The sequence below is a fragment of the Maylandia zebra genome, linkage group LG6, assembly GCF_041146795.1.
Source record: "Maylandia zebra isolate NMK-2024a linkage group LG6, Mzebra_GT3a, whole genome shotgun sequence".
NCBI lineage: Eukaryota > Metazoa > Chordata > Actinopteri > Cichliformes > Cichlidae > Maylandia > Maylandia zebra.
The window spans coordinates 39566796-39588580 of NC_135172.1; the positions used below are offsets into that span (position 1 = coordinate 39566796).

A 21785-nucleotide genomic window follows, 5' to 3' on the forward strand; every position below is an offset into this window, starting at 1 on the left:
TTAGGTACAATAAAGAGATGGTTACAGCTCCAACTATAAGCTTTAATAAAAATCAACGTGATTTAAGTGATGAACTGAGCCCAACATCAAATTATTATTAATCTATTATGAAAACAAGACCCACTGCTAGAGAAGATAAACTAAGCATTTGCAACCCAAATTGTGAGAAAGCAAAAAACAACAATAAAAAGCTTTGACAAGATTTATTTTGCTCTATAAATAAGGCAGATACACATAATCACTGGATTTGGCTTTGAAATTAAAATGTAAATTTTAAAAAGTCATGAATAATTCACAGATACAAATAACTTCATGAGCTTTACATATATCATCAAAAAATGCTCTTTTAATTCTCTTTATACCAAAAACATTGACACAAAACCTGAAACCATAACCCACTTAGACTTCCAAAATACAAGGAAAAAAAAACCCCTCAACATTAACGCATGTACTGTAGTACATCTGTAAATGTCACTTCACAATGCTTTGTCAATACAAGATGTGTACCTGTGAGCAGAAAGAGCAGTCCAACTCTGGGCCTAATTAAAGGACTTTGGTTAAGATTAGAAACAAAGTTAACGAGCTTTTTTTTCTTTTTTCCCCCAGAAGGGTGCACATTCTTGGCAATAGGTTTATGAACCAGTCTGTACCTTAGCTTCACTGAAGTGTCCTTCTACATACAGCGTGGAGGTTAAAGTCGTTTTAAAGCACTGTCACATATCTTAATTAAAACTGTTAAGTGCATCGATAAATAAGCCACTCAGCTCTCCGTAAGCCCGATTATCGAATAGGACATGTCTAAAATGATATGCAAGGAGAGCTAGTGTTTATCATAAGAAAACCTTCATTAGTATTTGTGCAATAATTTGCATATCCCAGTCAAATGTTTGCCGGGAGAAAAGACGTTTCCATTCAAAAACAACTGAAGCCACAAACACCCGTACGTACATTCAGCAGACGTGTTACAGGGCTCTTACTTCTCAGACATACACTTATAGTCTCTATCATTTTAAATTCTATGTAGCATTTCTAACATTGCACTTATTTGTTGCGTACTTGTCATAAGCATTAAATTTACGCTGTGAACGACAGTTCCTACATGACGCATGTTTGCTCTTGAGCATTTCTTCCATGTTAACACGGATAATGGCATCAGTGGCATTAATAAAAAAAAACAAGGAAAAAGAAAAAAAAAAAGAACAGGGTTTGGCAAGTGAACGGGGTGTTCAAGATCTGGTCACAGCACAAATCAATACTGTAAGTTAACACCTGATTAAAAGTCGCTGACACAAAGCCACTTAAAGGTTTAATCTTTTTCGGTAAATAAACATCAAGTATCTGATTTATTTCGCCTGTTTCTCTAGAAAAATCTACATACATCACGCTGTGAGCACCACTTGCTCAGTCTCTAAACTAAAAAGGCCTACCATGCGCCGTCTCACTGTCTCATCACGTGCAGGCTGTAAGGTATGTGGTGAATGCTTTCACATTGACATGTTCATAGCACATTATATACTTATATGTTCTCCTCTTATTAGCTTAACCCCCTCCCGGTTTTGAGCCAAACGTGACTCCCTTCATATGTCCATCCTTAAACTCTAAAAGACAAATCAATCTATCCTCTGATAAATACCACTTAAGGGAGCAGCAAGCAACAGTTTGTTTGTCATTAGTGTTTATTTGGTCGACTCTACCTTGTTCTTGTAGAATTCATAGTCTATTCTATGGGAATGTGTTCGTGTTACAGTAGCGTCAGACCTATCGACTTTGGCTCCGGTTTCCATTCTAAGACCCTGTAATAGTTAGGAAATACTGTAAACAATCATCATGGCTGGCTGGTGCTCTCCCTCTCTGGCTGGGAAGGCTCTGGGTCCACTGGGGGGCCAACTAAAGGGCCACCAGCTGTGCGTGGGTCCATGGCAGAATGCATGATCGGCAGCCACACGTCATCCATGTTTGGCATTACAAGGATTTTCTAAAAGATGGAGAGATAATGGACAGGCAGTATTTAATATGCTTGATTCAGCGTGAAACCTAAAGTGAAGTGGTTAATTTGCCCAGTTTATTAATAAAATGCACTCATGTTCCTAGTGCATTAATTGACTAGACTGAAAATGGGTGGAAAATTTGAATAATTTCTAGGGATTTCTGTGTGTCTTGGGTCTGAGTGAAACATCTCCATTGGTAGGTGTTCAGGAAGCATCCTAGTCAGATGCTTGAACCCACTCAACTGAATCCCTTTGATGTGAAGTAGCAGCAGCTCCCTAACTAACATGCCAGATGAGTAAAAACTGCCAAAAAGGTAATTAAGGAGCTGAAATGTTGACTGTGTAACAATCTACAGCTAATGATGTTAACACTTGTTTTTAACCTTCACTCCATTACAAAAGTGCATGCACCCAAAAATGCGTCTCAAGTGCATCAAATCCTCTAAACACCATCTGCTGTTGTCATAATTGTGCGCATGGTTGAGGACTACAACTGCTGGCATCACTGCCTTGCTCTACACTTTACCCTACATACTAATATGCATACATAAATCCATACATAGACGAAGACCATAAGCACATCAGCAAAGTGTGTCTTTTTAGCTCTACCTTCTGTACGGAACCATAAATAAATGTTGCTGTGCTCCGAAGTATGACTGTGTCAGTGACTTACAAAAATTAAAGAGAAATGTTGTGTTTACGATACCTCGAATTCCTGCTTCAGTTTTTTCTCTATCCAGTCTGTGACATGAGCCAGAGTGACTTCTCTTTCTCCCAGTTTAGGTCGTGCCTTCAGTTCCAGGTGAGGTGGTGTCCTGAAGCCATACCTGCACCAGAAAACAATCAACACCCTCACCATCACGGCTAACGACTGACATATGGCCACCACTAGAGGGCAGTAAGAGACTGTATAAAGAAATACACATTTATTTAGCTGAGTAATTCCACCAGTTCTGGGTATCCTCACAGTTTACTTAATAAACAAAGGTAGTTGGATTTAAGTTTAGGGTAAAGGTATCTGGAGTCTAAAAAACTGTTTACAACAAACGTGTTGTTGTCATTCTGGTAAACCTGCACCTTCACTCTGTGCATTCCACAGGTTACACAGCAGGACAAGACTTTCTTCACATACCATATCCTGTCAGTAGGAGGAGGGGGAATGTTGACTGCCAGTGTTCCTTGGAGCTCCTGCACCTCCACCGTGAGCAGCAGCGGTGTGTTGGACACTTCTTCCATTTTCTTTTTGATGAACTCCGTCTCTGTGGCCTTCTGGAAGTATTTGGACTTTGTGATCTTGTCCACAAAGCGCATGATCTTGCTCGATTTATGTCCTCCAACAAAGCTGTATTTATTAAAAGGAAGATTTGGGTTAAACAATGCAAACTTTCCTGTAATCCAATAATTCTATTTTTTCATTTTGATTTCTTCTATTATTTAGTTTTATTAGTGAAATAAATACAGATGTGACAGGTGAAATTATTTTAGAATTAGTGATCAGAAATGAATTACACATACATTTTTTTAGACAGTCCCAGTTCCAATTAAATTTAACCAGTACTTTTGTAACCTGAAGTAATCATAACACTCATTTCCTGTTTACATTTACAGTCCTTTGATTACAAAAAGCACGCCCCTTTACACTCACCCCTCCGCTCCAGTCAAATCATTGGAAACATCTGAGGAGTCTTCCTCATCTGATGAACCTGCGCTGGATGACTCTTCATCACTGTCAGCCAAGCAGTAAGTTCGTGGCCTGTATCTAGAAACACATGAACAAATAAATGAGGATTGTAATGTGCTGGCTTCTATGCATTTATTAACAAATGCAAACGGTTTTGCTTTGTGTTTTTTATCGTTTTTAATATGCCATTTATGATTACTCACATGCACACATGCTTATAATGCTGTTTTAATAAACAACTTAGTAAGTTACTAAAAAAGAAAAGAAAAACAAAGCTTCACGAGAATTATTTTCACAATTTTTCAGGTGGTGTACACCTTGTTTCCTCATGAGACCTTGAAAAAAAAAAAAGCCCCCTTTCCCATTATTTTTGGGAATCCCCAAACATTCATATTGTAGACCAGTGGTTTTAATTTGCACCTTTTACACCAAAAAGCAATGGAAGAATTGACAGGACACCTGTATCCGTATCTGTCATGTGACATGTTCTCAGTTCTTCTTTTGATTGTACTGTGAGACAGAGGAATTTTTGACAGCCGACTTTGGTTCAGGCCCAGTGGTCTAATCACTTTCAGACGTGATGTTTAGTTTCCAAATGCCTCTTTGGCATGCTTAGCAGAATGGCCAATGTCTCCTGACAGTTGCTGAAATCCCCGAGCTGACTGAAGCCAGAAGATAGAAAGATTATTATTTTTTCTCTTGTCTTTAGACTGTGGGTTATCTGTATGGTTAGCTGACGTTTGCTCAACACAAGAAAAGTGATCCTTTGACAGGAGTGACTGGGTGAGAAATGGATGGATGGCACAGATGACTGTCAATACATGACCTTATCCTTATTTAATGTCAGAAAATCAATGCTGTCAGATACTTTTTACTCTTTCAGAGCTTTCTAATAACTCTTGACAGTAGTACAGAGTGTCACAACATACCAGGACTTGAAAAAAGTGGAATCTGTGCCTCCTGATCTGTATTTACATTAACATACTAACATGTTACTGCTCTGTAGTGCAAAGACGTAATCCGAGGTATGAAAATGGAGAGAGATGAAGTAAAAGCTAATGAGATTATAGCTGGTATTAGGAAATGACGACTCCCAAACTAAAGAAACTGTAACTGGAAAATGAAAGCTGATGCTGATTAAAGCACTCACCGAGGGAAGAAATGCATCCGATTAACAACCCCATATAGGCAGAATCCAAAGTTAACAGCAGGGAAAAAGAGGGGGGGGGGGGGGGAGGTATAGGAGACAGAAAAGACAAAACACTGAGAGAAACAGGTGAGGTACCGGACAGTGTACTAGATACTAAAGACCACACGCGTTGTTTAAGTCCCAGGAGAACCCCCCCCACCCCCCACAAAACTCTGCATTAAATCCAACAAAGGCTGTTCCAACAGGTGCACACAGTATTGTGGTGGAGATCGACTGTCTTACCCATCTTTGCCAAATTCGCCAGGGCGCAGGCTTTCTCCCTCCTTGCCCAGGCGAATGAGGTTCATCTTGGTTTCCAGGGTCATCAGGAAGGAGCCACTGTAGGTCATCTCTAGGTCAAACCACAGACCTGAGGGGGGAAAAAAAAAAAAAAAAAAAAAAAAAAAAAAAGATTACTAGGAAGGTCGATATGAGGGGAAAAAAAAGTAAGATATGAAACTGCAAAATGTAAGATTAGCAGATCACTGTTATATTGTAAAAAATGGCTTCCCAATCTGAGTCTATTAGTGACAGTGGAAAGAAACATAATTACTAATTTTGAAGCTAAAACATTGAGAATCTTCCATTTCACAGTCATCCTCACCACCTCTCGTCTCAGACTTACTCTCACTATTCTCATAAAGCTGTGCTGCTCTTTCTGTGGCACCTCTCATTCCCCTCCAAGCATCACTAAAGCAGGGAACCCAACTGATTTTATTTTCTTGATCTCTCTGCTTAGATGAGAAAGACACACTGAAGCACCCCGAGAAGGAAGGGAAAAACTGGAAGACATCCTTTAAACGTAGGCGGAACAGTTGGAGAGCACACAGCTTTTCCCTAAGCCTCTGTTTGATAACAGCAGGGAGATCTGGCTGCAAAAAACAGGGCTCTCCTTTCCCTCCTCTTTTCTTGTTACCTCTGTACTACCAAATTTGCTGTAATCTGATAGTAGAAACTTGTTAAAAATCTCCATAGAAAGCTTGGCTTGACTGGGGCAGGCTGTGTATGCCCCCCCCCATGTTTCCCCATTTTCTTCCACCCCCAATTCTCTCCTTATAAAATAGTCACATGGTCTTTGTGTGCAAAGACTTACTATAAACTTGTTAGTGTGTTTCTCTTGGCACCACTAGAGGGCAGCAAAGTTTGAGAGATGAGGAACTGATGAACAGCAGTAGGGAGCCAAAAAGTCCACAACCTGGGTAGTTATTTAACAGCTTCGTGACAACAGCCCATCGAGAACAGGCTTTTAAATCTGAACAGGATGAATTAAGGGTCTAATCTGAAACCTTTTTCCCTACAGTGGGCTCAGGTGGGCGAGACAGCTATTGTGGGTCAACTTGTTCCCCATCAAACAAAAGTGATCTTTTTTTATCCTTGACGAAACATTTTTGGGATTGAAAAAAAAAAAAAGTGCAATATAATTTGCATGATATATGACCTTCATAGTCATCAGTTCTATACGTGAGGAAGATTCTTGACTAATGTGTTAGACCACACTGTCCAACATCATCATTAAAAACACCAAAAAAGGAAATATCTTTTGAAAGAATAGTCTTTAATCCCTGCAACAGAGATACAGAGACTTGGAGAATCAATGTCCTGGAGCAGATAATGGCCCCACACCTTTACAAGTGTTCTAATAACTGGAATGTTGGTGGTTTGGTTCCTGGCTGCTCAAGTTTATGCCTTTGGCAAGATACTGACCCCTAAAGGTCCTGTAACATTGTGATGTAGGAGAATGCTCTTTTTGGTTGATGCTGGATCTGACTTTAGCACATTTCAAGCACTTTTTCTTATCACTGCAATGCAGATAACAATCAGTTATATCTCTCCTTTAAGGACTAAGTTGCAGATCTTGCACAGGTGCTCAGACGTTGGGATGGCTGACAGTTGTCTCCACATTAATGATGGGAAAACAGAAGTCCTTGTTTGTGCTCCCGACACTTTTGTGGTAGGTAAGGTAATGGAAACTTTGTATCCTTGGTGTGCCAAGTGTCATGCTGAACTGGAGCTTGATGATCATGCCTTTATATCCATCACATTTGGATTATTGCAATTCACTGTTAATTTGTCTTAACAAAGCTTCCCTAAGTTATTCAAAATGCCAGTGGGAGGTTTCTGACTAAATCTTCTAAGTACTTATGCGTCACACTGTTGCTAATTTGGCTGCAATGGATCCCCATTAGCTTCAGGGTTCACATTATGATCCTGGTTTTGACTGTTAGAGCCTCTGAAGTGCTATGATTGGTCAAAAGACCAAACATGCTGGGATGTTAATATAAGTTGTTACTTAACAAATCATCTGTAATACAGATATTTCGGCTTTGGATACTTGTTGTTGCTGTTTAAGTATTAGTACTATCAAAATGGAAAGGTTATGATGGAAACTTGTTCAGATATTAACAAGAGCTGACATGTGGGGAAAGTACACACAGGACTGAAACTGCATGCTTTGTTTTCACTGTTTTGCTGCCTTGATACCGTTGGTTTGTGTTAAATGACTAGATAATGCCATAAGTTTGCTGTGCCAGACAGAAACACAGAGTTAAAGCCGTTAAAGACAAAACCAAAAGTCGAGGGGGTGAAAAAAAAAGGACCTGGAACAAATGAAAGTACAGAAAGTACAGAGAGTTAGTAATGTCTGACAAACCAGCTGGTTAAAAATAGACAGGAAGTCAGAAAGACTGTGGGGCTGAAAGAACAGCTTCGATCAGCTGAGCCTACAGGGCATTGATGGGCCCACCAATTTGGAGAGGTGTGAGCTGAGGCAGGTTGGGTTAGGAGCACAGAGTTTTTGTAAGTCTGGACAAAGAAGATGACCTCGGTGCAAGCAGCTGGATCAGAGCAGTGCTTCCCTAATTAGGGTGAAGCCCCACCAAACAAACTGCAAAGAAATACCTTCACATATACAGGGAGGGTACTTGTTTTCTTGTGTCCATCAGAAACTGACATTAAGAGAAAAAAAAAAAAAAAGCATGTAACAACAAACATGCATGAATACAAATGTGCAGGCACGTAGATACAATTGCTTGCCAAGACATGCACACATGCACAGCTGAAAAGATTCATCGATCCATTGCACTCAGCAGGATTGTTACAGGAAGGAGCGGCATGAGACGAGATAAAGGAGGACCTGAGCTGCCTGAAGGATTCAGCCCCTACAACACCAGTGGAAATTTCCAAAGGAAACCTAAACTGACCATTTTGATTGCAAGTTTCCTAAAACCTGAAATACCTGGCATAAAAATAAGATAAAACACTTGCCCCCGACCTCCAAGAAATATGGCTAAAACAAAAATCAAAATCACAAATTTTAATTGAATGTAAGTGATATCTGTCAATTCACTTACTGTCTGTGATAAAGAAAAGAAACCTCTGGCAACCTTAGCTGTTTGGGGAGTAAGTGCGATAAAAACTGACAAAATATCAACATCATCAGTGAAAACGAGCTCCATGCGAACTGATTATGTTTAGAGAGACTTCTGATGGGTTTTTTGTCTGGAACTGAACCAAGAACTACTGTTGCCATCTCAGCTGGAGACACAATCAATTCCTGCCCTTATTATAGAGTTATGTGAGTGCTGCTGCAGTGATGAAAATGAAGCAGTGACTCATAGCGTTGGGATGAGAAAAGAGTGAGTAGAGGCACAAAGAGGAAGATGAAATGAAAGGGAAAGCAAGGGGAAGAGAAAACCAGGAAGAGAAATAGAAGATTGTGCATGCGAAACAGATGAAAAGAGAGATCAGTTACAGAATGTAGAATGACAAAGGTTACGTTGTACAAGCGAAAGGAAAGCTCAGTGCGCCTGCATTACTGAATAGTCACAGAAGTATTCATGTAAAAGCTGCTTGTGCTCTAGAACATGCATAGTTATGCAGAGCTAAGACCTCACATAGCTAAGCCTCGGTTTATCTGGAGCACATAAAACCATAAAACCTGCTAAAGAGCCGTGAAGTACAACCTACCTGTATGGACTGTGCTGTATATGAGAACACAATTAAATTTCTTTAGACTTCTAAACAAAGCCTTACACTTTAAATAAGTTGTATTCTGTACAACAGTCTGTAGCATGTCTGCTAAAGGGTTTTTTGTCGTTTTTGTTTTTTGCATGAATCAAATGTTACTGTACACCAGTTCCACTCATACATCCATACAGTTAGCCAAACTCAAGACAACAATACAGGAGCTCAGGGTTATGAGCTTTACTGAACCGACTCCTGCCCCTGCCTGACAGACTGAGTGAATAAACGGCTGTTACTGCCCAGTACAAAAATTTCTATTTTGCATGTTCTTGAATGGAGCAGTTTTTCTTTTTATAGGTGTTAGCAAAGACTTGTGTTATCTCCTTTGGGTTATTTTTTTTTTTTTAAATTATAATTAGCAGCAACCACATCCAACCACAACCACAGAAGTTATACCAGGTAATGATGTGGCCCTAACTTTCATATGTTGCTGTTTCTACTGCTGCTATAAAATACTTTTAAAAAGACCTGTACTATACTACATATTATATCATTTCCTGCTCCAAATTTTTATTGTTGGACTCTAGCGCAGCAGTCAAAAATAATCCTTATTTATTTGTTCTGGGTCTTGTTGCAGCCCCTCGTTTTTGCCCTCGATCTGGGCCAACATTCTTCTGATTGGCTCGCCTCACAACTAGAAGGACTAAACAGCAGTCGTGCTTGGATATTCCAACTCACTTGAGGCAACTCTTGTGAACTGATGCAACAAAAATTTAAAAAAAGATGAAAAAGCTGAGTCGTTACAGTTTAACTAGTTCTTTTTTGTTGTCAGTGTGGACAGGGTTGCTTTCAGTAAAGTTAGCACAGCGATCGCCGGTGTTGTTGTTGTTTGGATGGAGAGCGCAGTCTCAGAATTGTGAACTTATTAGTCACAGCAAAAAGTCTGGGAAAGAGACCCACGGCCAGTCATGAGGCAAAATGTCATTTCTGAGTTTTTTTGTCCACCAAGCTTTAAAAATGACATTATCTAAAGTTTTGACAGTTTAAAGTCTGGAAGTCTGGACTGCAGAGGTGTCTGCCACCAAATATAAAAAGCAAAGTCATAGCAAAAAAATCTGAGTAGGAGTTTTTGTAGAAAGAAAGCTTTGACATATAGTGTCATGTTTGCTTATGAAAAACTTGTCTATGTGACCTAGAAAACTACAGTAAATAAAACTAGGCTACAGTCCGTTTGAGGTTAGTCACATTCATGTTTGACAAGAGATTACAGTGACATTTATAGTAGAGCTGATGTTCAGACAATATCAGCTATAGATAACAGCTACTCTAAGTGGTACAGAACTGTCTATATTTATAAATGGTCAAAAACGCTGAATATGTCTTAATTCAAGTTGTGTTTCCATAAGTGAGATTTCCAAAAGGGAGCAATTTTGCAAAAGTAAAGTTAAATTATTTTTCAGTTTGTACCATGGAGACATCTCCAGAACTAAGAAATGAAACCAGTGTTTGAGTGCCAAACCCTGCAGTTCCTTAAATGGCCACTAGAGGAAGACCCCGACAGCGAGACTCAATGGTAAAATGCCCAACAGATCACAGACATGTTCACAGCATGCTACAAAATATGATTTTGCTCACCAACAGTCAACTGTCATCCTATCATGGTTAGTAAAATTGCAATATCTAATCTGTATTTTGCTTAGCGCTAATTAGCACTGTATCTTGATAACAAAGCTCACCATTAGCCATTAAGTGTTAACAAACAAAAGAAAAATCCCCTGAAAGCTGGAACCCAGATCTGTGACAGCTTTATACAAGCAACACCAAACCACTTGTAACTTTATAGATAACAAAGATTAGAATTTTACCCCTTATCTTTGTTATCTCTACCATGGGCATAGCTATCTGACTATGAATGGCCTGTGTGGAGGTGCTGTGTTTTTAAAAACACGAGATACTCGAATGTTCTCCGTGGCAAATATTGCACAATAACTAGAGTCTTCTGAGAGAGAAAAAAAAATAAAGTGCACAGAGCTCATGTTTGCCAGTGCATCTTTTAGTTGTTCACTGTGTGTGTGTGTGTAAGTGTATTATGGTTCCAAATTGATTTGTCTCTTGCCTCGATAGTTAATGCAGGGTTTAGATGCCCTGAGGATTCTGGGAGTGGTCGAGCCCATGTCCAGTTCTGTCAGGGTGAGCTCATTCATGAAGTAAGGCAACTGAAAGACACAAGCATACAATTTGGCTGAAGATACTCTCCGAGTATACTTAGTAAGCAATAACAAAACAACAAACAAAAAACCTTGACAACAGCAGATATAGAAGTTAGAGTATCATTTTTCAAAATCTAAATCAGTATCAAAATATTTTTCATGAAGTGAAATAGGTTTTGCCTGGGGGGGGGGGGGGACAGGATTAGAGTGAAACTGAGGGGCCGAGCAGCTTCTTCTACTGCACTAAACTGCATGTGGCGCTGTAGAGGGGGGTCAGGATCGAGACGGCTGGGAGGGGGTCTCCAACTTCTGTTTTGATTTCGACATATTCACACAAGCCAGTTTGCTGCATGGTGCAGCTGCAAGTTGTGGTTAGAGTGGGCGTCTAGTTCACGGAAGACGCTAGCCGGTAAACAACAATTGAACTTTCAAAATATGAGTGGATGGATGTTTGGAGGCGGGGAGGGTTTGAAAAAAAAAATAAAAATACAAAACAAAAACATGACTCGCAAAATATACCGAGGAGGCCTGCCCAATAAAGTCTACATGTGCAAAATGCTGGTTAAGGGATAGAATAAATGATGCAGTGCCTCTTTCTCTCTCCCTCTCCTTGTAAACCCGGTATGGAGCTTCTGCACTGCACCACACACACACACACACACACTGACATTTAGAGTTTGTTTGTCTCTTCTCTGTGTGTGGCCAGACACCTGTTATCAACAGGAAGCTGATCATGACTCCTTTTTCTCTTGTATGCCTGTCTCGGTCCTAAAGGGAAAAGGTTATGTGCTTTGTTCCACACACCCGTATTTTGCTGAGCTTCATCTGAATCTTCTTGGAGACCTGTTCAATCCAATAGGGCTCAGTCAGGAAGTCCCAGAAGAGCCGGCCTACAGTGGCATTCACCCAGGCAACCGAATCGTCCTCTTCTCCGTCGGGCTGCACCTGAGCCGATGTGGTGCTCTGAAGCTTAAAGACAGAGCAGATGAGTTACTGTAAACACCACATAAACCTTTTATCCCAAAAGGGATTCCAAAATATCACCCAATCCCCAAACAACACAACATATTGTGCCCCTCTTATTAGGAATACAAATAACTTTATTGATCTCAAAGGGGAATTCCTATGGGTACAATGTTGCAAGGATATGTGCAAATGTAAAATGTATTATTATATGTCACAGAATGATCTTTTTATTGCGTATAGTCACTGTTTAGTCCAACGAGGTTACACCGCAAATGAGACAACACCTCAAAAAGGAAATTAGAGAGAAATGTGTTACGAGTATGGATGTGAAATGAGTATGTGCTACCTTCTTATCAGCTCCAGGGCTGCTCTGTGGACTCTGAAGAACAGGGCTGGCAGCTGTAGGGCTGACTGCAGACTCTTTAGGCATTAAGGAACCCATGTAGACACTGTAGTCCAGCAGAGGCTTGGTTTTGGCACTGCCCACTGTTGTGGAAGAGACTGATGAGTCTTTTGACTTGGTCTGAGATGTCAGGGCTTCATCCAGACTGCTGCGGCTGCTGTTGCGACTGTGACAGCTCAAAGCTGTGGGTCACAGCAAAAGTAACAAAGAGTTGATGAATTCCTGCTATAAGAGCATAACTATATTGTAAGAATAAATGACTTCTGGCCCTTTTAGCCCTTACTCACCCTTCTTAAGTCCTACAACACTGGAACTTTTCTTCAAGCCCACCTTTAGCTTAGAGGCTGACAGAAACCGCTGGAACCACTCCTCCTTATCCCTGCCAGTCCTTCCAAATAGGTAGAGTGTCAGAATGGAAGAAGATGATGATGATGATGATCTCCGCTCTTGGAATGCCCCCGTTCCCTCTCCTCGCTCCCGTGTGCCCTCACTGGCCTCCATTCTTTCACCTTCTGCCTTTGACATGAAGTCATCCTGCCTGCCAAGTTCAATGCAGATAGGGTATTTTTTGTTCCAGACTCGCTTCCTGGCGAGACCCTGAGGCACGAGATACACCTGAGGGAAGAGTTTGGTTAACAAAAAAAGATAATAGCCAAACTGAAAAGTTTAACTTCTTTAAATTTCTTTTGGTAACAATTTCAAAATTTATAAAAGACTTATGATACATTAAAAAAAAAGTTAAGCTGGAAGAATGTATAAATTCTGTTCTAATGTATGCATGTAACTACTTACTTTGCTGTATGTAAGATCATAAATCTTCTGACTGATGTAGTTAACATCAGGTTTTGGTTCATTGTGCGAGGCACGGCGGGCGATGTTGTGGTTGGGTTTAGACAGTCGAATGATGGATCCCTCCAATCGGACAAAGACGGACTGCGTCAGTGTGGCATGATACGTCTCTGGGTCGTAGTTCTGTATCTCATTCATCCAACCCTGCAAAGATATACTGATTTTACGTGGAGTTGATTATGTTTAAGGAATGTGTTGCAAAATAGTTTTACTAGAAAAGCTATTGCTATCCTCACACACTGTATATTCTTTCCAGAATTCAAACAAGAAAAACCTTTTTGGAAGAGCCACAAACACAGAGACAAAATCAATCACTGTACCTGGAAAATGGAGTAAACTCTACACTTATGTAACATATTTCTACAGTGATTGAAAAGGTCACCCAAGTATCTCCATGAACCATGTGTTCTAACCACCAACTGAAAGTACAAAAGGCTTGTTGTATTCAAAGGCTTTTAAATTGATCTGGATATAGTTCTCCTAGGATCCTTCTCTACGTTTATTTGCTGCTTTTTTGCTTTGTTGTTGAGAAGAAAAAAAAAAGATTTTAAATCGCACAGCTGTTGTAACTATGTACAAATCTTTCCTGAAGGAAAGAAAATGTGTTGATAAATGTAGATTATGTGATTTGAAGTTTGTCTGAAACAAGCCATGTTGGCTCCTCTCTGTTAAAAGCGTTTCACTGACCTTGTAGATATCTGGTTCCTTAATGTCCAACTTGGTCACATTGAGCAGCTTTCCATGCCGTCTAGGTCCCATGTTGTTCCCTCCAGAACGTTTTGGTCCTGCCAGCCACACAAAACCAATGGCTAAAAGGAATCCCAGCTCAATCCCAAGCAGCACTCCTCCAATATAACTAGGCAGAGGCAATATAAAACACCCATAGAGGAGTAGAGTAAGGATGATGAGAGTATAGTATGGAACACTAGGTAGGGGCTCAATATATTCAGATTCATCCTCGCTGCAGGGTTCAGTACTACCACTTAGTGGCACTTTAGTTAGACTACCGGTTCCAGTATTATCAGTTTTATCAACACTTTCACCTTCTGTGTCTGTAAAAGTCTCAAATTCCTCATTGGACAGAATGCAATAGTCCTCTTCTGCCTGCTTTGCTAGAGCAGACATGTAAAGCAAAGATGATTTGCTGGGACTTTTAGTGGCAAAGGCAGTGCTCAGCGGGGATTCTGCTGAAGCAGAGGCCTGTCTGCTCGGGCTTTCACCCTCCCATTCAGTTCCTTCTTCCTCCTTAATGCAGTAATTATTGTTAGTCTCCATTGGACCATTGATAGAACCAAGACTTGACAGTTCTGTGGCACTGGCAGAAAGTACCTTGGGCCGGTAAATGCTGCTTCCAACTAAGTTGCCACTCTTTTCATCCATGATCTTACTCAACAGCTGAAGCGGTTCAGAAATTGCCTCCGATAGACGACGCTTGGTGTCTTCGATTCGTGCCTCCACTTCTGAGACTTTGAAGAAGCTGCGGTTATCTGGTGATGTCAACGGTGAGGAGGGGGCAGTTTTAGAATCACTAGCTGATGACATGGCAGCAGATGATAACCGGGACTGAGCAAATTGCTTAAAGAGTTGCAGGTTAAGGCGGGATTCTGGAAGACGGTAGGATGCTGACGAAGAGGACAAATCCTGGGATGTGTCTGAAGACAAAGATTTAACGAGAGTCTTCATGAGATGCGTGTGCCTTAGTGATGGTGCGGGAATAGAGGAAACCCCATCACGTGACTCGGCATCAGAGGAGATGGACTTCGCTAGGCTTAGAAAAGGTTTGTCACTGGAGGGAAAGCTCAAAGATTTTGTAGGAGAGGAGTTTGAAGTTGAGGCTGAGGACAGAGTCTGAGTGGTAGAATTGATAGTGTGATGTCTTGAAGGGGAAGAAAGTCTGGATGTTTCAGGAATAACACCAGCTCCAGCTGCAGAGCCTGATGGCACCCCATCAAACATCTCCTCACTTGCTTCTAAGGCTGTCACGATATCTGAGTCATACATGGCAGCTGAGGGAGTGGAGACAGTTGTACAGTATAGCTCTTCTTCCTCCTCCTCTTCCTCCTTCCCAAGGGCTGAGAAGTGGATGGCAATGTTCTCCTTTGACAGAGGCCGCTGGACATGGAGCCTGGGTGTGAAGGCAGGTGGCTGTTTATCCGTGGAGTGAGTACTCTCTCCATGGCCAGGATGCCGGCTGGTCATCTCAATACTCCCACTGAAAAGAAGGTAGAGAGATTTCACTACACTACAGCAGGAACGGTCAGTCCATTAAACAGATAAATCAGCAAAGACTGTCTTGATACAAACGCTCATTAAGTATCAAGCTGTTTTAGCTCTTCTTTCTTTAAGCACAGCTTCTTTAATTTGATTGACACTTAAACTCAAAAACAGAAGGCTTAAAAAGTGGGTGGGTGGAGAATCCATGCTTACAGTCAGAGCTGTCTGCATGAGATGACCATTTTAAAGATATGCAATATGACAATACAAATCTTCAAATCCATGCAAAAGCTATTTAAAAGGACATGCACAAACATAGGGGGTATTATTCCACAGTAGGAAGTCAGTAAGGGAGCACTTCCTTGTCAGTGCATCAGCAAATCCCACTGAGCAGTCTGAACACCAGCACAGATGGGGACTAAGAGCCGGGAGACTATGTGAACAACCAGTCAGTCCTGATCAAGCTTCTTGCGATCAGCATCGGAAGCATAGATATAGAAAATGTGCGTCTATATCTATTACTGTGTGGGTGCTCAAAGAAAAAGGAAAGAAAGAAAAGGTTTTTTACGGCTCAATCAGTTTTGTTATGTCAGACTTAAGAGGCAATCAGGCATCTTAAATTACCACCAAAACACATTTAGGGATTAGAACCCGACGTCTGACGCATTACCTGCTACCACTAACACTTCTTTCAAATACTTAGCAAATGACTCAGCAAAAATCAAGGAGCATCCTTAGAAGTAATCACTGCCAAAGTCTGATAGACTGAAGAAGCTTTTCCAAACAGTATATGTAACATGACTGACATTTTTAATGAAATATTCAATTTTATTAATGCAGCGCCAAATCACAACAACAGTCGCCTCAAGGCACTTTATATTGTAAGGTAGACACTACAATAATACATGCAGAGAAAAACCTAACAATCAAATGATCCCCTATGAGCAAGCACTTAGGCGACAGTGGGAAGGAGAAACTCCCTTTTAACAGGACGAAACCTCCGGCCGAATCAGGCTCAGGGAGGGGCGGGGCCATCTGCTGTGACCGGTTGGGAGAGAGAAGGAAGACAGAATAAAAGGCATGCTGTGGAAGAGAGCCATAACACAGGACTTCAAATTGACCCTATTTGGCTTTTTCTTATTTTCATATGTACCATTGTATTGGTGGTTGCTCATATCAAACAGTTTCAAATACTGAAGTCAGGGTATGTACAAGTAATCCTTTTGGACAAAAGGTTTATGCTTCAGAGTCTTTTCTTCCCTACTTTTAAACCTGCATGATATCCTATCCCTAATATCCCGAATTTGACTTTTGTAGACTTACAGGTTTGGTCTCCACCCATCGACTGTTCTAACCCTCCGTTTGTAAGGGCTAACCAATAAGAAGAAAGCTCGTTTGAAGGCAGAGGAGTCAAAATGGCTAATTTATGAGAGTAAATGAAACAAGGGTCTATACCGAGACTTCATATCTGGATGACCAAATTACCACTACCACCAATTCAGCCCTGAGATCCTCGCAGTTTTGCCTGTACTGGACAGAGAGAGCAGTGAAAATAGACAGGAAAGTGGGGAGAGAAGGGGAAGACACATAGCAAAGGGCAGTGGATCAGACTTGAACCCAAGATGCTGCAATGTGGCATATGGTCAAAAGCTCTCAAAGAAGGTGGAAACTCAGTGGAGGAGGGTCGTGTTCATCAAAGGACAGCTGGTGTTGAAACAGTGTTTTGATATGTAACCGAATAAGAATAAGTGAAACGATATTGGAGCTTACTTTGCTGGATTTTATATAGAATTTCTTTTTTTTTCCTAAAATGACCTTCCGAATACATGATTGGAATAAACTGAACAAAAACAAATAAGTATATGCAACTGCAGCATTGTATTGCCTTGCTACCAAATAGCCTACCAAGGGAAATTACCAGTTTAACTGTATTTGTCCTTGGAAGTTTCAGGATGGCAGCTTTATCGAAGTCATGGATCAATTTTCAGGTTTCCATATGTCAGAACTTATGGATTTAGGCCTAGTGTAACATAAAACAAGGTTGTTACAGTAAAAAGAATCCACTGTAGAGATGCTTTTTTTTTTAATTTTTATTACCAACACACTTCCTTGTTGCTATTCAACACTTTGTATGTGGCTTATGATAAAAGTCAAATGACAACACTGACACACAATTTGCAATTACTAACACTGTAACTAATGATTAAAAGTTGATACAGTGACTTGTCAGTCTAACTGCTGGCTCTTTGCTTACATCCTCTGGTAGTCAAAACAGAATTATGGTAATATCCTGTTGACATTTGGCACTGGCGTCCTTGTGCTTTGTCTGGATGACAGAGGTGGAATGAATGTTGGCTCACTCATTTACAGACTCAACTTGACCACTCATTGTCACATGGGTCACGAGTGAGCTTGTTACCCAGTCAGGCAGTCTGCCAGCCACCTCTGCCCCCAGTTAGACAGCCTTCAGTCAGCAGCAACACAATGAGGCCATTTCAGTGGACTGCCAGCTGGACATGAATTTCATTTTACCATACAAGACTCTAAGGACCTGGAAGTTTTTGCCAGCAACACATTAGGATTATTGATAGTGGGTAACTATGTACTTGTTTGGGTCAGATTTGAAAGCTGGTTCTATCTCCTAATTGAGCACTATGGAAATGCAACAAACAAACAGCTCAAAAAAAAAGAAAAAAGAAAAAAAAAAGTGGGCATGTGCTGTATATTTACATATTTATGATTGGCCTGTCCATCAGAGGCTGTATCTGTACACACAAACCATGGAGATTCCTGTTTGTCTTGCGTCTCCAGAGTTTTTCCTTGAGCCAATGTCCAGACTTGGTGGACAGAGAAGAATGAATAATGCCACTGATGCTGATAAAGCTAATCAGTGAAGCAAGCCAGCCTCATTAACCCTCATGTTTTGCACTCATTAAGGACATGTTCACAGTTCACTTCTTTGTAAAGCAAGCATACACTGGCAAGGAGAAAAGCTCCACAGAGCTATTGCATGCACTGAATGGCTATTCATAGCATTGCTTGTTTAGTGTTGTTAAAATGAACTGGAGAAAAATGACGTCACCTTAGTTCCTGTGCTGTAGCTTCATTCATATAATACCATACAAAAATCTGTACCAATAAAGTAAAATAAACCACGCCAACATGAAAACAGACACAAAAATACATACAATAAAAATAAGATTTGTATCCTTATTTATGTAAAAATGTCACACAGTACTGACTATAATACTGAGAGGCAACTGACTGTAGTTTATAATCCTTGTCATAATCTTAACTATTAGTGTCATTTTTCTTATTTATTTGGATGCTGCAACAAGGAGCTTAATAAAGATAAGCCTACACTCTACAATAGTAAGCATAATTCCTTTAATGCATTGTTTAAGATTCATCAGAAACTATTATCACAAATCAGTTAACCATTAAAAAGTGTATAAACAACTACTGTTTTTATACAGTTTTTGTGAAAATGGACAAAAAGATGTGAATAACTGCTGTGTTTATTCTATCATGAACTAACATTAAACTGACTGGTGAACTGAGGGAAATAAAGACACCTGAATAGGTGATGTGTCAGGCAGACCTAAATGATACAGTGTGGACAATAAGATGAAGAAAGTGAAATTATGGTGAATGAATATATTTTATAAGGGAATATAAACAAGCGCAGTTAAAACTCTGAGGGCTGCTATCAGACTACCTGACTTCTGACCACTGAGTTCAATGAAAGTTCACAACCAGAACTTTCACAATGTCAAAATAATAAATGTGGGAAGTCCCCAAGTGAAGCAGTAAATGCAGTCACATGATGAAAAAAAAAAAAATTGGTGCCATAAAATCTTTCTTCTTCTTTTTTGGGGTTAAATGGCATAACTAATTCATCAATGATCCAACATGAGGGCTATAAAAGCGAGAATATGCCTTTCCACATTATGTATACGCCATCATGCTTGAGGAACTTTAGTTCTCTTAATGGGGACAGTTATCATAGTAGCATGACTCAGTGTGTCCAAGCACAGGACCGCCTCCAACATGACCTCACCAAAAACTTCAAATCACGCTTCATCAGCATGTCTGGAACTGCTAATGTGACTGTAAGGAAGTGGAGAAACGCCTCCCTGGTACATGTCATGTGTCACTTACTTCACCTCTTTCTTACAACACATTCACAGTTCGATTTGCTAATTTGTTATACTCACAAGACTGTGGTTTTATCAGCTTTAGAATTTATTTTACAGCTAATAATTTAATACACTAACTTCTGGGTTTCCAGAAAGAAAAAGACTGTCCAACGTAAAGTATTACCCAGGTGAATCCAGAACAAAAGAAGTCATACTTGGCACTCGGGGAACAAAAATTATATTTCAACCGATATATACGTATTATAATCTTGTGAAGTGTGATTATTCCAAATAAAGATCAGCCAAAACAGAAGGAAAGAAAGTATAAAACCTTTTTAATGCCAAACACCCACTGTTTAAAGGTCACAGTGGATACCAACACAGTGGAAAACACTGGCTTATGGGTCTTCAAGTGCCTTAACTCTGTGTGTGTGTGTCTGTTACCTCGCTTTATGAGTTTATGATCTCAGCTGCTAGTTTTAAGTCTTACTGTGAACACTCTGACGTTACATTATAGTGACTATTAGGATCCACAAGAACAATAAAGCAGGATACGCTTTAGGGCAGTCCTACAAGTGTGCAATGTCTCTTGATCAGCTCTACACTTCTTACAAAACTAAACAATGTTTAATGACATGTACAGAGAGATAGCCACTAAAACATTACAGCACAAAAATAATAAATTAATAAAACTGACTAGTAGAATGTACAAGTATACAGAATTCTGTAGCTTTAGTGTGCTGCACAAAATCTGATTATTGTTCTCACTTCTACACACTGCAGGGTGTTTGTGTTTGTTGCAACGTCACCTTCACCCTATTTTTCCAGTGTGAATAAATAAATATTTAGCAAACAACAAACCATCAAGGAATGACTTGTGCATGAGTGACTAGGTTTTGAATTTTGACCTAAAGTTCCCTTTTTTCATTTTTCAGTCACTTCTTTAATTATGTGCCTGACACCCAAAATACGGTGGAAACACCCGTGACCCTCATGTTTTCTTCCCCCCGATGATCAGTATGATCCGGCACGTGATGGACATCATTTTCTCATACAATGTTTTCCCAAGACATGGTCACCTGTTCACTTTTCTCAAAACCACTAATTTGTAACTGAGTTATAATTAAATGTTCAATTTACATTGATTAAGTAAATTGCCTCTATGGTATATGAGAAAAAAAACAAGACCGAAAATGATTTTTCTGAGCATTTGAGCCTAAAATAATCTTAAATTGGGCTAACAGCATTTCCACTGATTGCAGCTCAGTAACTTCACTACAAGAGTATTTTTGCAAGTCACCGTGCTTGATGCTCTCTGCCAGAACAGCACCACAAGCCAACCCCCTCAGAGAATCTCAAATGTCATGCTCCACTGTTTCAGATAATCAGCAGCATTAAGATGACGCTTGCTAAGGGATGGAGATGAAACTACAACGGCAAAACACACCAGTAGGAGGCATAATGAAATCCCAGAACACTTTCAAGTTGCCAGGGAAGGGATTAGAAGCAGTCCCGCTTTAAATCCAGCTGTTTATTTGCAGAGTTAATAGCTTTCCCAGTGCCGACACTCACGGCTAAGGAAAGTGTCACACCCCATAAACACTAATGTCAACATTGCAGAAACAATAAGTAATGGGTACAGACATCTAATAGCTGCACACAACATTTTATGCCTAATTTTTTGTGGCAGATAATAAAAACTAATGTTGAAGTGGGAGAAATGACTCAACTCATTTCTAGAGAATGGCTCCCTGTACCTCTATAAGCCTTCTCTCACCACAGCAATATGTGAAGGTGTAAGTCTGCTCAATAACTTGCCTTTACGGTTCTGATTCTTGTGCCCTGATTTTGTACATAATTCCACAGACAAAGCAGAAGAGCACACATCAAACAGAGCAATATGGCACTGATGTGGCTCAAGTTAAAACAAAAGCTTTCGGAATATTGCAGTGTGAGTATAACAATAGAAAACTACTGAGGCACCGTGTCTTCTGCTAAGATCATACCTCATGTTTCTTAGACCAATATGTAGAAAAATCAGTTTAATCTTCATCAGCCTTCAATAAACACAAAATCAGACAGAATCAAATACCAGCCCCAACACATCTGGCATGGTATATAACTCATAGATGGCACTAAAAAAAAAAAAAAAAAAAAAAAAAGCAAGTGGTACCCCTAGGCCT

The 21785-nt window shown here is 40.1% G+C and overlaps 1 protein-coding gene across 2 annotated transcripts in view; it reads right to left on the minus strand.

Annotated features, from left to right (window-relative positions):
* Positions 1–188: 188 nt before the first annotated feature.
* LOC101486057 (testis-expressed protein 2) overlaps positions 189–21785 on the minus strand; it is a 33266-nt gene continuing 11669 nt past the window's right edge. Inside the window, exons 3-13 of one of the 2 annotated variants that reach the window (XM_076885225.1) lie at positions 13937–15461; positions 13193–13393; positions 12688–13015; positions 12344–12582; positions 11836–12000; positions 10938–11037; positions 5102–5228; positions 3634–3741; positions 3121–3330; positions 2695–2815; positions 189–1975 (exon numbers count right to left, since the gene is read on the minus strand). In XM_076885225.1, coding sequence (XP_076741340.1) covers positions 1826–1975; positions 2695–2815; positions 3121–3330; positions 3634–3741; positions 5102–5228; positions 10938–11037; positions 11836–12000; positions 12344–12582; positions 12688–13015; positions 13193–13393; positions 13937–15448 — 3261 coding nt within the window. In that variant the 5' untranslated portion in view covers positions 15449–15461 and the 3' untranslated portion in view covers positions 189–1825. Of the gene's footprint in view, positions 1976–2694; positions 2816–3120; positions 3331–3633; positions 3748–5101; positions 5229–10937; positions 11038–11835; positions 12001–12343; positions 12583–12687; positions 13016–13192; positions 13394–13936; positions 15462–21785 lie in introns of both variants that reach the window. The other variant, XM_004538829.6, reaches the window with a different exon arrangement.